Source organism: Tauraco erythrolophus, chromosome 7 (assembly GCF_009769465.1).
Source record: "Tauraco erythrolophus isolate bTauEry1 chromosome 7, bTauEry1.pri, whole genome shotgun sequence".
Taxonomy (NCBI): domain Eukaryota; kingdom Metazoa; phylum Chordata; class Aves; order Musophagiformes; family Musophagidae; genus Tauraco; species Tauraco erythrolophus.
Genome location: NC_141471.1, coordinates 22,822,084 through 22,836,130, shown reverse-complemented (window position 1 = coordinate 22,836,130; position 14,047 = coordinate 22,822,084). Strand labels below are relative to the sequence as shown.

Sequence of the window (14,047 nt, the reverse complement as noted above, 5' to 3'; positions counted from 1 at the left end):
TGGAGTACGGCTTCTCAAAATCTCTGAGTCAGTTAACACTTTAAATTCTCCTCAGATTCCTACTGTGGTTTATAAATAGTTGGTTGATTTTTGTTGTGACTTTCTCAGTCACTCACAGAAAGACACGGAGTAAATTTAAAATTTGTGAATGGTTTTGAATTTTTCCCAGACCTGAGTCACTGTTAACTTTGGAAAATTATTTTGTGGGTCTGAGTTGGGCTGATTTCTACTTAAAACAGTGTAATTCAAGTCTAAATTCCTTTTGTTGTCACTCACTAACAGTCTACACTCATTTTTCCCTAGTGTTACAAAGTTTTTGGCTCTTCCTATGAATACTGGCATACTGCAAGAAGAATTTGTATGGGTCTTGGAGGAAACCTGGCAAGCATACATAATGAACAAGTACAAGGTACAGTGCAACAGCCCTTTAGGTAATACATTTACCATATATACAATGGTCATTTCCTGCAAAGAAGAACGTGGCAGAAAGAGACAGTATGTAAATGTATATAACACATATTCAACATGGGTTGTATGGCAAAAACATGAAACACTTTTGAAGAACTATAACCATCTGTCTAGGGCATGCTAGCGATGCTAAGGGTTGCTTCCACGTGTTCCATGCAAACTACTTTACATTACTTACAGGGTATGAATTAGCACAAAATAACAAACACAGACATGGCATTTGTAGTTTTAGACACAGAGAAAGAAAAGGAATCCATGATCTGTTTCTGTCAGAAAAAGAAAGGGATATATTACCATGCTTCTCTGAAATGACTGCCTAAATTCTGCAATTTAATTCAGCAGTAGAATGTCAGAGGAAAGCACATTTTTCCCTTGCCTGTGTTCCCAGGCTTCTATTTGCAGCTGTATACAGCTACACATGTCCATCGGTCAATCAGCTCATCCTGACTGTTGAAGTAAGTGAACTCATTAGATAACATGGTGGTCAGGCAGGTTTTTTGTATCTTTCCTCTTTCCAATCTTGCTTCATAGTTCTAAATACTTTCTCTCTGAAACTTTTCACAGGCAAGGGCCTGGCATAACCTTGAAATAATAAACTTGGATAAATATCTGATCAAATGCTAATTAAAATGTATTTACAAGACTCTAACAAATAAAATGCTTGAGGATCTGTTTATGAGCTAATGTCTTGACTGATGACATGACGTGTTCATCTTCTTTCCTACTGGCTTTTTTTCCCAGCTTTTCTCACTTACCATTTGAAGGATGTTTCAAATGATCCCTGGATTGGCTTGAATGATATACTCAGTGAACTCAACTTTGTTTGGACTGATGGAAGTGCTGTCTCCTATACAAACTGGGCTCCAGATTCTCCAAAACTTGTAGAACCCGTTTTGTATCCCAGTCTACATCCAGAAGATGGCCACAATCTGCTACAGGTAAAACATCGCTTAGCGTTTACCAAGTTAAATCTGAAGAGAAATATCACTTCAAGTAAACAGCTCCCTTTGCTACAGACATTGCCTCAGCCTTCTCCTCAAGTTTTTCATCTATCTTTACACTGGGATTAGTGATAAACGGTTTCAATATTTGAGTATTCTAGCTATGTCAGAGCACAAAATGGTATCGCAATGGACAGACTGAATAAAGATTGGATAGACTGAATAAAGTGGGGTTTGGCATAGTAATTTGCTGTTTATTTTGGAGAAAATGTAAATGCAACATCAGAATTTAAGACATGTTGGAAATATTTGTCACATTTATTTAACACACAATATTTAACTTGTCACACATGTGACAAGTTAACTCATGTTTGAAAAGGAAGAAGGAGAGGATATATGTGGAGAAACCTTTTGGCTGCTGCTGCATCCTGTGAAAGTTCTTTCCCTATGCAGGCTAACTAAGAAACACCTGTAGCTCGTTACACTGGGAAAGTTACCTTGAAACAGGTGCTGTAGCATTCAGCCAATCACTCTGGGAGATGGATGGTCAAGTGACCAATAGCCTTGACCCATCTAGCAAACCATGTGACTCCTGACTATTTAAGGCGGGGCGTTTACTCTTAAGGGTGAGGCATTTCCTCCTGAGCCTTGGAGGAGTGTGGGCCTTCCTTAGAGTAAGCCTGAAGCCTTCGCATTAGAGCATTGGTCTACTTGGAGCCACCTGAAGCCTTCCAGCTGCGACAACTGGTGACCCCGACGTGATCCAGCCGCAACTAAGATCTGAAGGTACGTGCTTCCGTACACGGGGCTCCAAGGGACGAACTGCAAATTAGAATGATGGGACAAAGCTCCACAAAAGAAAGCATGATGTTTTCCATTCTCAAACCTGCAATGACAGTCGCAGGGGCTAAAATAAGTGATGAAGCTCTCTGTGAGCTGTTAGATTGGGCAGCAGAGCATGAATGCCTGACCGACCTCAACACCCCCTTTAGCTCAGAAGCGTGGAAGCAGCTAGGGGATAAGCTAATCTATGAAACAGTATTTGGACAAAAGAACCTGACTGGTCTGCTACGTATTTGGGGAACTGTATATGATGTAATGCAGAAATGGACAGTAGAAAGGAAGGAAAAAGTATTGCCAGATTCTGATGAATCCACAAGTGAAGTTTCTGAAGGGGACGATGAATTATCTGAAAGGGGACTGACCATGGGTAGTGCACCAGTTGTGCCCCCGCTGTCCTCAGATATGGAGAAAGTTGTGGGGGCTGCACAGAAGCTTTACCCCTCCCTGCGAGATTATGTCCAACCCAAGTGTCCTCCTCGTGATTTTTTGACGCCGGAATACTCCTCCGGACAAGACAAAGCATTGGAGCGTCCCCCACCCTTCACCCCAACAGCCTCCCCTTCTTCTGCATCTCAACCAGCTACTTCGGCCAATACAACGGAACGTGTTTTTCCTACTGCTCCGCCTTTTGCCCCTCAACCAGACCAGGCACCACAAGGACCATTCCCGGGCATGGCACCCTGGTCTTCCGCAACTTCATGTCCTGTGGCATCACCCATAGCGCCCGGCTATCTGCCAGGGGCACAAATGGAGCAACCCCAAACAACGCATTTCATAATACACCAGGTTATGGCAGGTTTGCAAGCAATGTCGCAACAACTAACGGCATTGATGGAAATGTTGCGGCAGGTTACTGCTGCCGAATCCGTACCGGGACAACCTGGGCTGGCCGTGCCAACCGGCCCAGCAACGACCCCGGAAGTGGCGCCAAGTATGCCACTGACAACAGCAGTGGCACCTTCACAGACAGTGGTGCCGACACAAGTTTCTGCAACCCAGACTGCATCTCCATGGACTGTTCCACAACCGGCCACAGCCTCCACCTTTACACGACCCGTTGGCCCAGCGTCTGCATCCTGTCAGAAGCCATTGGACACACCCCTGCCTGATAATGTTTCATCACTGCAGGAAGCCGTGGCGACAGTCAGACAACAACAAACATGGCCAGCCCACAACCGTCCCTGGACGCTTCCCGAATGCAAGGTGACTGTGCGTCCAAAAAATTCAAAACGGTTCTGGGAAGAAGTCAAGAGGCGGGCTCTGGAAGCTGGCGACTGGGATCTAATAGAAAAAGTTGGGTTGCCTGAAAAGGGGTCTGAGCAGATTGTTCAGGGAAGTAATGAACGAACAGAGGATCTTATCCAAGCCTTTCCAGTACAAAAGGCGCTTCCCAACTCAGGTCAAATTGACAAACACGAAACCATCGCCTGGAAGGTAGTCCAAGACCTGCAAACCAAGGTAGCACAATACGGGTTAGATTCTCCTCAGGTCATGCAGATCATCAGGATATTAAATACTGACCTACTCTCCCCATTCGACATTAAACATCTAGGTCAGGTATTATTTCAACCAGTACAATATACGGTCTTCGAGGCCAATTGGAGAAGAATGGCTGAGAGAGCTGCAGCCGGAAACATGCAATTACCCCCAACTGACCCCAGATACGGAGCTCCAGCAGATGCTCTACTGGGAGCCAATGCTTTCGCTGACCCCGATTTTCAAGCTACGTGGCACCCCCAAGTTCTTGAGCAAGCCCAAAAGATCGGCGTGGGAGCTCTATTAAAGGGCATAGATATGGCTGCCCCAAAAACACGGTATGTGAAGATTTATCAGGGGCAGAAAGAACACTTTTTATCTTTCGTAGAGAAAGTTGCTGCAGCCCTTGAAAAACAGGTCGAAGATGAAAACCTGAGACAGCTACTATGTAAGCAGCTGGCAAAAGACAATGCCAATGAAGAATGTAGAAAAATCATAAATTCCATGCCAGGGGAGCCTACACTAACAGAAATGATCGAAGCATGCTCTAAGCTAGAATCTGAAAGCTATAAGTCTGCTCTGGCCACAATTCTACGGCCTATTCAACCCAAAAATGCTGACCCGGAACTGAAAAGACAACCTAAGAGGGACAATAGACAAAGACAGACGAGACAAAGAAGAAACAAGGATAACAGGAGACCTGCTCGCTGCATAAGATGCGATAAGCCAGGCCATTCTGCAAGATATTGTGAATTGTTATACCATGCCAATGGCCAACCCCTGACACGTTCGGGAAACTTCCCCAGGAGCGCAATGGGGATGTGCGCTCAGACAGAAATGTTTCCCCAGGGCATGATACCAACCCAGGCTTACTCAGCCAGCTTTCAGCCAGCACCCAGGGATCAGCCGGGGTGGATGTATGCACTGCAACAACAGTCGTCTTAGAATCCTGTCGGGTCTATAAGGTTCCCTTGGATGCATTTGGGCCTCTAGGACATGGGCTAAGTGCATTATTGGTGGGAAGATCTAGTACCACCATTCAAGGGATCTTTGTTCACCCAGGAGTTATTGACGCCGACTTCACAGGACAAATCTGTGCGATGATTTCCACGCCCACCCCCCTGTCACAATACCGGAAAAGACTCGGATCGCTCAACTTGTACCCTTCAAATCAAGCGTCCCTAAGGCAAAACAACAAAGTCGTGAAGGTGGTGGTTTTGGTTCCACAGGACTTCCGCAAGTTTACTGGACTGCGGATATCTCCAGCCAAAAGCCACAGATGACTTGCACCTTAATATTGCCAGATGCCCAGCCGTCCAGGATTCAGCTCCGAGGTTTGATTGACACAGGGGCTGATGTGACAATCGTCTCCTTCTCCGCATGGCCTCCTACATGGCCTTTAGCCCCCGCAGGGTCAGCCATTGCAGGACTGGGAGGAACCGCACAGAGTTATCGAAGCGAACGACCTGTGGTGGTAAAGAACGCAGAGGGTCAAACAGCTACAATTCGGCCCTATGTCACTACAGCTCCACTCAACCTCTGGGGGCGAGATGTCTTGGCGGCCTGGGGAGTACGTATCGGGACAAATTTTTGATGGGGGCCACTGTACTGAAGGGCGCACAATATCCTACGTTGCCTTTGCGATGGTTAGCAAACAAACCCATCTGGCAACCCCAGTGGCCCCTACCAAAAGAAAAATTAGTCGCCCTTCATCAACTAGTTAAGGAACAATTACAACAGGGACACCTTGAACCTTCTACCAGTCCCTGGAATACGCCTGTCTTCGTAATTAAGAAGAAATCAGGAAAATGGAGATTGCTACAAGATCTCCGAAAAATCAATGCAGTAATGGAAAGCATGGGGGCATTGCAGCCTGGTATGCCCTCACCCACCATGATTCCAGCAGGGTGGGAAATCTTGATCATTGATTTGAAGGACTGTTTTTTCACGATCCCCTTGCATCCTAATGACAAACCAAAATTTGCCTTTACTGTACCTGCGGTTAACAACACTGAACCTGCAAAGAGATATCAATGGAAGGTCCTACCTCAGGGCATGAAGAACAGCCCGACTATCTGTCAATGGTATGTTGCTCAAGCTTTGTCTGGAATCCGTAAGCAGTTCCCTGAAGCACACTGCTATCATTACATCGATGATATCCTGGTAGCAGCACCCACCCAGGACGAGCTGCTGAAGATACAGCCTCGACTGCTCGCTGCTCTGCATTCTTATGGATTACAAGTGGCCCCGGAGAAAGTTCAACAGCATCCTCCTTGGAGATATTTAGGAGTCAAAATTTTGGACCGAACTATACAACACCAAGAGGTGCAATTCTCGAGTTCTATTAAGACTTTGAATGACGCTCAGAAACTGTTGGGTGTCATCAATTGGTTACGTCCCTATCTAGGGCTAACCACGGCACAACTTGCACCGCTCTTTAATATTTTAAAGGGGGACCCTGAGTTGAATTCACCTCAAAAATTGACTCCTGAAGCGCGACGGGCACTAGAGGAGGTTCAACAGGCCATTTCTGCTCGTCAGGTTTACCGAATAGATCCCTCCATTGATATTACTGTTTTTATTACCACTCCAGATTCTCATCCAACAGGTATCATTGGCCAATGGAACAAACAGTGGTCTGACCCCTTGCATATTCTGGAATGGGTCTTTTTGCCGCACCAACCAAAAAAGACAGCATCTACGCTATTTGAATTAATTGCTTGTCTGATAATCAAATGCCGTCAGCGCTGTCTACAATTGATGGCAGCAGATCCTGCAATAATTGTTCTGCCCGTACAGCAGGAATACTTTGAGTGGAGCCTTACTAACAGTGCTCCTCTCCAAAGTGCGCTGGAAAATTTCTCAGGGCAAATTGCATACCATCTGCCTAGCCATAAATTGCTGCAATTGGCAAGATCGACAAGCTTTACCTTGCGGCCAAAAAATAGCCGAGTGCCAGTACAAGGACCCACCGTCTTCACTGATGGGTCTGGGAAAACTGGGAAAGCTATTGTTACCTGGAAGGAGGAATCTGAGTGGCAGGTGCTGGAAGGCCATGAGTCAGGCTCAGCCCAGTTGGTTGAACTGAGGGCTGTTGCCATGGCCTTTCAACGGTTCTCGCAGGTACCTTTGAATTTGGTCACCGATTCTGCTTATGTGGCTGATATAACGCAACGCTTAGATTGTTCACTTCTGAAAGAAGTGAATAATGCGGCTCTGTTTTCTCTGTTAAAAACCTTATGGTGTGCAATTCAAGATCGAGTTCACCCATATTACATCCTGCATATCCATAGTCATACTAATTTGCCAGGCTTTATAACGGAAGGCAACGCCAGGGCTGACATGCTAGCTAACCCCGCATGGGTAGCACCTCAGCCCGATAAGATCGCACAAGCCAAGGCATCGCATAATGTCTTCCATCAAAGTGCACATACCCTGCAGAAACAGTTCCACTTAACGCCCACTGAGGCTCGGGACATTGTCAGCGCTTGCGCTGACTGCCACGGACTTGCGGCACCTCTGCCATCGGGGGTAAACCCCAGAGGCCTAAAGGCCCTGCAGCTTTGGCAGACGGATGTAACGCATGTTCCTGAATTTGGCAGGTTTAAGTATGTGCACGTGTCTATTGACACTTTCTCCTCAGCTATGTGGGCAACTGCTCATACTGGGGAGAAAAGTCGTGATGCCATTGCCCATTGGAAACTCGCTTTTGCGGTCTTGGGCGTGCCTTTTTCTATAAAAACCGATAATGGCCCGGCCTCCGTCTCACAGAAGACACGGCAGTTTTTACAACTATGGGGTGTAAATCATACTTTGGGTATTCCACATTCTCCTACTGGCCAAGCCATTGTTGAACGCGCTCATGGCACCTTGAAGCGTGTTTTAGAAAAACAAAAAGGGGGAATGCATGGAGAAACCCCCCAGAGTCGCCTAGAAAAAGCGTTATACACAATTAACCATCTTACGGTGCCATCAAATTCAAATAATCCCATTATTTTGAATCACTTTCTTTCGTTGCAGTCTTCGGGCGAGACGCACCTGCCCCGAGCAAAAGTCTGGATACGGGACCTACTCACTAAGACGTGGGAAGGCCCATATGAGCTTATTGCTTGGGGTCGTGGGTATGCTTGCGTTTCCACAGATACTGGGATACGATGGCTACCCGCAAGATGCGTCCGCCCTGACCTGCAACATCAGAAACAGAACAGGCAACATCCAAATGATGGCCAGAACGGAGATCATCCATCAAATGACCCTTCTAATGGAAATAATGACATCGGCCATCAACCTGTTCCTTCCACGAGTAGAGACTAAATTTCAAGTCTCCGTCGGAGTCAGAATGTTAGAATTAATAACTAAATGTATGACTGGTTTGCTAGATGTATCTCCCATGGTATTGCTGAAAAATCTCCCTGCTTGATTTAAACTAATCTTAAAACAAAAAGGGGGAATTGTGGAGAAACCTTTTGGCTGCTGCAGCATCCTGTGAAAGTTCTTTCCCTATGCAGGCTAACTAAGAAACACCTGTAGCTCGTTACACTGGGAAAGTTACCTTGAAACAGGTGCTGTAGCATTCAGCCAATCACTCTGGGAGATGGATGGTCAAGTGACCAATAGCCTTGACCCATCTAGCAAACCATGTGACTCCTGACTATTTAAGGTGGGGCGTTTACTCTTAAGGGCGAGGCATTTCCTCCTGAGCCTTGGAGGAGTGTGGGCCTTCCTTAGAGTAAGCCTGAAGCCTTCGCATTAGAGCATTGGTCTACTTGGAGCCACCTGAAGCCTTCCAGCTGCGACAGATATAAGAGGAAAGAGTTCATTTTTTTTCCACTTCTTCCTTATTTAAAATTGTAATTGAATTGCCAAGGGTCAATAGATGTCAACTACTTTCTAAACCAGTCGAACTCTCTCCACTGCTAGCACGGAAATTAAACCTCAGAATGCTGTAAATAATACAGCGTTCTACATATTCAGACCAATATAGACTGATTTGCACACCCAGATTGCCTTTCTTGCATTTCTTTCCATATCTTGCTTTCAGAACTTGCCCTTCACACTATGTCATTCCACTCACTATCCATCCTCCCATTCTCCCTACATTTTGGTATCCACACCTCTAGAGAACCCAGAAATCATAACTCTAGACAACCATCTGAGCCAATTCATTCTGCTCTTGCCTATCTAGCCATTGTCCAAGGTACGCAGGAAGACATCAGGATACAGTACAATACATAGCTCTACTGCAGCTCTAATAACGCTCTTGGGAAATAACAAGTGGGGGAAAAAAACATACTGTGCAAAAGTAGATTCTACTTTTCTCCTTCACCTTTAAGATGCTAACAGCTATATCCTTCAGATGATCATTCTCAAAGGAGTGAAATAATATCAAAAAGTTACTCAAGCTTAAGAAACTAGAGTCAAGAGCCACTAAACAGGTGTTCCTAAAATTTCTGCATTGCAGCTTAGTAGGCTGTTGCAGGTTTTAATAAACTTGAAATTATAGCGTCTTAAGCACTCAGCACCTGATCTGGTGTAGCTGAAAGAAAAGTTCTAAGAACTAAAGCTGATGGTGACTCTGTCAAGGACCATCACTTAGATGATTCTGTCAAGATTAACCACTATTTAAAGTTGATTTTGGAAGCTAAATACAAAGCATGACCTCCATTTATTTTTATTCCATTCTTATTCAAAAAGCTTACTGATAGTCGCTCATTAGTTGAGACAGAAAGTGTGACAGAAAGTTCTTGAAAACCACAGTGCCTTTCAGGTATGTCTCCTCAAAAATGACTGAACGGACAAGCAGGCTGAGCTGAAGATTACAAAGATTTACAAGACAGTACCAAGGTGGAGCTGGCCACCACAGAGGAGGCCAGAAAGGACAAAAAAGGATAAAAGAAGGTGTTTCTAGAGTTGTAATACAAACACTACAATATCAGAATTCAAAGGAAAAAAGAGTGAAACTACCCAAGGGGTTATAGTACTTCGTTTTATAACTTCTAATACCAATGTACTCATATTCTTTCCCTTACTCCAACAGTTTGATTGTGTTTCGCTGAAAAGAGGTCCCGCTGATGACACAGGAAAATGGAACAATGAGGAGTGTTATAACTCTAGAGGATATATATGCCAAAAGAATAGTGGTGAGTTCCATATCACTAATATTGAAATTTATAACACAGGGATTAAAACTATTTATTTTTTTTTTTAGGTAAAGGATCAGTAAAACCTAAGGGCCTGTTTTGCATCCCAGGGTTACTTAGAAATGTTTTGGAAAAGGGAATGATAAATAAAATATCAGAATTTAAATTTTTAAAAAATATTTTTTTTAAATGTAATTAAATAGCTACAAACCACAATCATTTTAATTACATAAGTTCATAATGATCTATAGTTTATCATAACTGGCAATTGTTACACTTATCCAAATGAACTTGATGGTCACAAAGCTGCTAAGCTGCAGAGTCGTTTGAAGACACACAGGGAGGTGTGTTATTTTTGACTGATGGGGTGAATTTACCTCTGTAATATAAGATACTGTGAATTTACTAATTCAAAATTCCCAGAGGCTGAAAATGTATTTCTTTCATCCATAAAGTTCACTGTTGTTTTGAATGTATCTGTTACTAAACAACTATTGAGGTGTTCCACTGCATTAGCAATTTTCTACTAGGTTTGTAAATAATGAAAATGCTGTTCAGCTGCTCAAGTCAAATACGTAGCCTCCAGATTTAACTGTTCTTGAGGTTTTTCTTTTCCTTACTCCTACAGATCCTAAACTCTTCAAGTCATCAGCAACAGTGCTAGACTTTGCTTTCGACCATTCCCATGGCATTAGTTATTCTGTCGCCCATTCCAAAATGAATTGGGAGGAAGCACAGAAAAACTGCAATAACAATGCCTCAGAACTTGCTGGCATTTTAGACCCATACAGCCAGGCACTGTTGTTCTTACTTGCACAGGAATATGGAGAGCCTCTGTGGATTGGTCTTAACAGCAACGCGGTAAGAACCCATACATTACATACAGGTAGTCAAGCTGGTGCAGAACTTGATCATACTATATGCTCTCATCTTGAAACCTATAGGAATTTCTGCCAGCGTAGTTCTGAAAGCAGCATGTTACAACAGTACAGTACCCATTTACACTGGAGTTCTTCAAATAAGACTCATACAGTGCAGATTTTAATGAACTTAGAACTCTTATATGCTCAAGCACAAGGAAATGCTCCTGTAAACCAGTGTATAATAACAGTATGTGTTGTTTGGAGACATTTAAAGGGTCTCAAATATAAATTGTAAAATGTCCCACATTTTGAGTTTATTTTAATCTGAAGATAATAAAGGAACAACATGTGTCCTGCCCTTCTGCCATGAGTTTATGTACCTCTGTGATCCGTGACATGGTATCTGAGGTTGCACATCTGAGACCGTGAAGGAATGGGTTTTAGGTGTGTGTTTATACTCAAACATTCTCTTAGAGCAGTCTTATTTATGGTAGCAGAAGCAAAACACAGTTGTGGACAGAAACGGGTAAAAATTGGTAAAAGAAGTCTGGAGGCTGTATGACCTCCAGACCTATTGACCAATGGATATATCTTTTTCATTTGAAAATACAATTGGTGTAATTGCTCCCATTAAGAAGTTAGAATATTATGGAAAAAAAAAAAAAATCCTGTCTGTGAGATGTCTACCTCAGTTGTATGACAGGGGAGGGTGAACATTTGAATGGTAGGTGTGTTTTGACATGCTACACTCTTCCCCATGAATCACAGCTGCGATAACTACAATCAAGGCAATGGTGATCAGCACTGCTAATTAAGAACACTCACATCTACACTTCCATTTTCCATGCAAGCCTTTGGGTAGTCATACCAACATGATATCTTATCTGACTCCCAGTTTTATGCCTTCACTCGTGTCCTCTTTCTTTTTATTCTTTTCATTTCCCAATGCTTGAAAAATGATCTGAATATTACATACTTGGGGGGGCGGGGGAGCAGGCAGAAAAAAACATGCTGTGTTCATATTTATGTATAACAGACACAGTACATCTTGTTGCAGTTCATATTTGCAAGCACAAAAACGTGGCATTAGTAAGCGTATGATTCCCTAGTAGTTACATGAGAGTCCTCTGAGGATCCTGTGTAGTAGCTATGTATCTCTCAACAACTTTGACGTTACCATATAGATTTTGCTTCCAGACCAATGGCAAGTATGAATGGATTGACAGATGGAGATTAGTTTACAGCAAGTGGTCCAGCGGGGAACCAAAACAGACATTAGCATGTGTCTACCTAGACACTGATGGCACCTGGAAGACAGCTTCTTGCCAGGAAAAACTCTTTTCTGTCTGCAAAAAATCAAATGGTAAGCAATTGAACATAAGTGTTTTAACTAGAGAGTGTGGAGATTTATCAGCTGTGCTAAATATAATAAGACATTGGAAAAAATGCTAGTATATATACTAGTATATACGAAGGCATAAATAGCAAACTAACTAGCTTTAAATATTGACATGAATTCTTCCCAGAAGTAAATCAATTTATAACAATAATTACCAAAAGCCTAAGAAACAGTGGATTGACTACTCATCGATTTCTTAACTATTTATTCTAATAGGAAAAGTCATTGACTTCCTATGAGATCTGTTTTGATTAAGCATCAGATGAAATTCGGTATCCAGTTTGGGGCACCAAAGTTTGAATAGGTTTTCACTCAACTAGAGTTTTCAGATGACTAGGAAACAAGAACTAAAAGGAAGGATTATAATTGGAGTTGGACAAAAGACTAAGAAACAAAAGACTAAGAGAAACCAGATTGTCAATTTTAAATATTGAAAATGAGCCCTAAAGAAATTGAATTAAATTCTTTGCTAAGTCTGACATGAGTTGGAAAAAGAGTAACAGACTTAAATACAGCAAGGAAAACCTTCTAATTTTATAAGTACAGAAGCCTTTAATAAATGCTTTGAACAGGCCAGGGAGTCTCCATCACTACAGGTTGCTAAGAATAGACAAGACCAACATCTGTCAGAAGTGATCTAATTATATACCAATTTCATATCCCCTGTGAGAACAAAGGTTAAGTAAACAACCTTAACCTTGGAAGGAGCCTTCCAAGCACAAACTTCTATAATTTCTATGGAAATATGTATAAATAAGATTTCACAATTTAGCTAAACATTCTTGTTTTCATCAATACTATGGAAGATCTTGAACCACTAAAAAAATTTAAAATTACATGCCAAATTACATTCTAAGATGTTGTAATTTGACAAAAATCCTAAGATTTGATACATAATATCTCTTTTCACTACAATATTCTAGAAATCTGATTTGAGAGCCTAATGTTCCTTAACAGGGAAAGCCATAGACTGTAGAAAATTCACAGGAAGAAAATGTAATTTGGCAGAACATTTAATTTTCATTCCATCTGCATTTATCTTCTCATCCAAAATCTTCCTATTATATCAATCGCTATGGAATTTATTCAGAATGCAGTTTAATAAAAATCCTGCAAGCACTGTTTAGTTATATCAACACTTTCATTCACAATCACATTTTCTACTATAAGGTTTCGATCCTGTCAAAAAATGAGACTGAAGGGTCAGAAGGCATTTTAAGAATAGCAGTTTTAACTAATTAGGCAGGAAAACCAGCTGGATATTTTATTGACTAGAGTCATTACAAACATCATCTTTAGATAGAATCTATACTTCTTATAGACTAGTGTATCTTCCTAATCGCCTTGATAAACAAATGTGAAGCAAAATAAGCTCTCAAACACAAAGTCAAAGCCATATTTAAGCTCTTTTTAGAACATGCTTCATTTCTTCTGTGATGACAAACTGTATATAGTCAGTTTAGTTTTGCCTTACTAGCATAATGGGGGAAAAAAAAAATAAATAATGGGATTCCAACAATCTGATCTCTTATCAGCAACGGCCCCTACTGAGCCCCCGCAACTTCCTGGAAAATGTCCTGAATCAAAAGGACACAAATCTTGGATACCTTTCCATGGTCACTGCTATTACTTTGAGGCCTCCAGGAAGAGAACCTGGTCTCAAGCTCATGAGGAATGTGCCCGACTAGGTAAGTGTTGTGTTTTAGGAAGACTGAAGATGTAATTAAACACATAAAATAATGGGTGATATTGCTAAGAAAATATTAAATTACAACTGCAAACAATGCTTTTTTAGCTTGCTTTTCTGACAAAACTAGGTTCATGCTTTTTCACAATAAAACAAAACTTTGTCAGAGAGAGAGAGGCATCTTTAATATCTCAATGGCCAGGTGAAACACTAATATCTCAAAATCAGGA

General features: G+C 42.2%; 1 protein-coding gene across 1 annotated transcript in view; it reads left to right on the top strand.

Moving 5' to 3' along the window:
- LOC104373257 (macrophage mannose receptor 1) overlaps positions 1–14,047 on the top strand; it is a 43,112-nt gene that overhangs the window by 25,468 nt on the left and 3,597 nt on the right. Inside the window, exons 21-26 of the mRNA XM_086614956.1 lie at positions 304–409; positions 1,210–1,406; positions 9,766–9,868; positions 10,497–10,729; positions 11,929–12,094; positions 13,666–13,818. Of these exons, the coding sequence (XP_086471082.1) occupies positions 304–409; positions 1,210–1,406; positions 9,766–9,868; positions 10,497–10,729; positions 11,929–12,094; positions 13,666–13,818 (958 nt within the window). The remainder of the gene's footprint in view (positions 1–303; positions 410–1,209; positions 1,407–9,765; positions 9,869–10,496; positions 10,730–11,928; positions 12,095–13,665; positions 13,819–14,047) is intronic.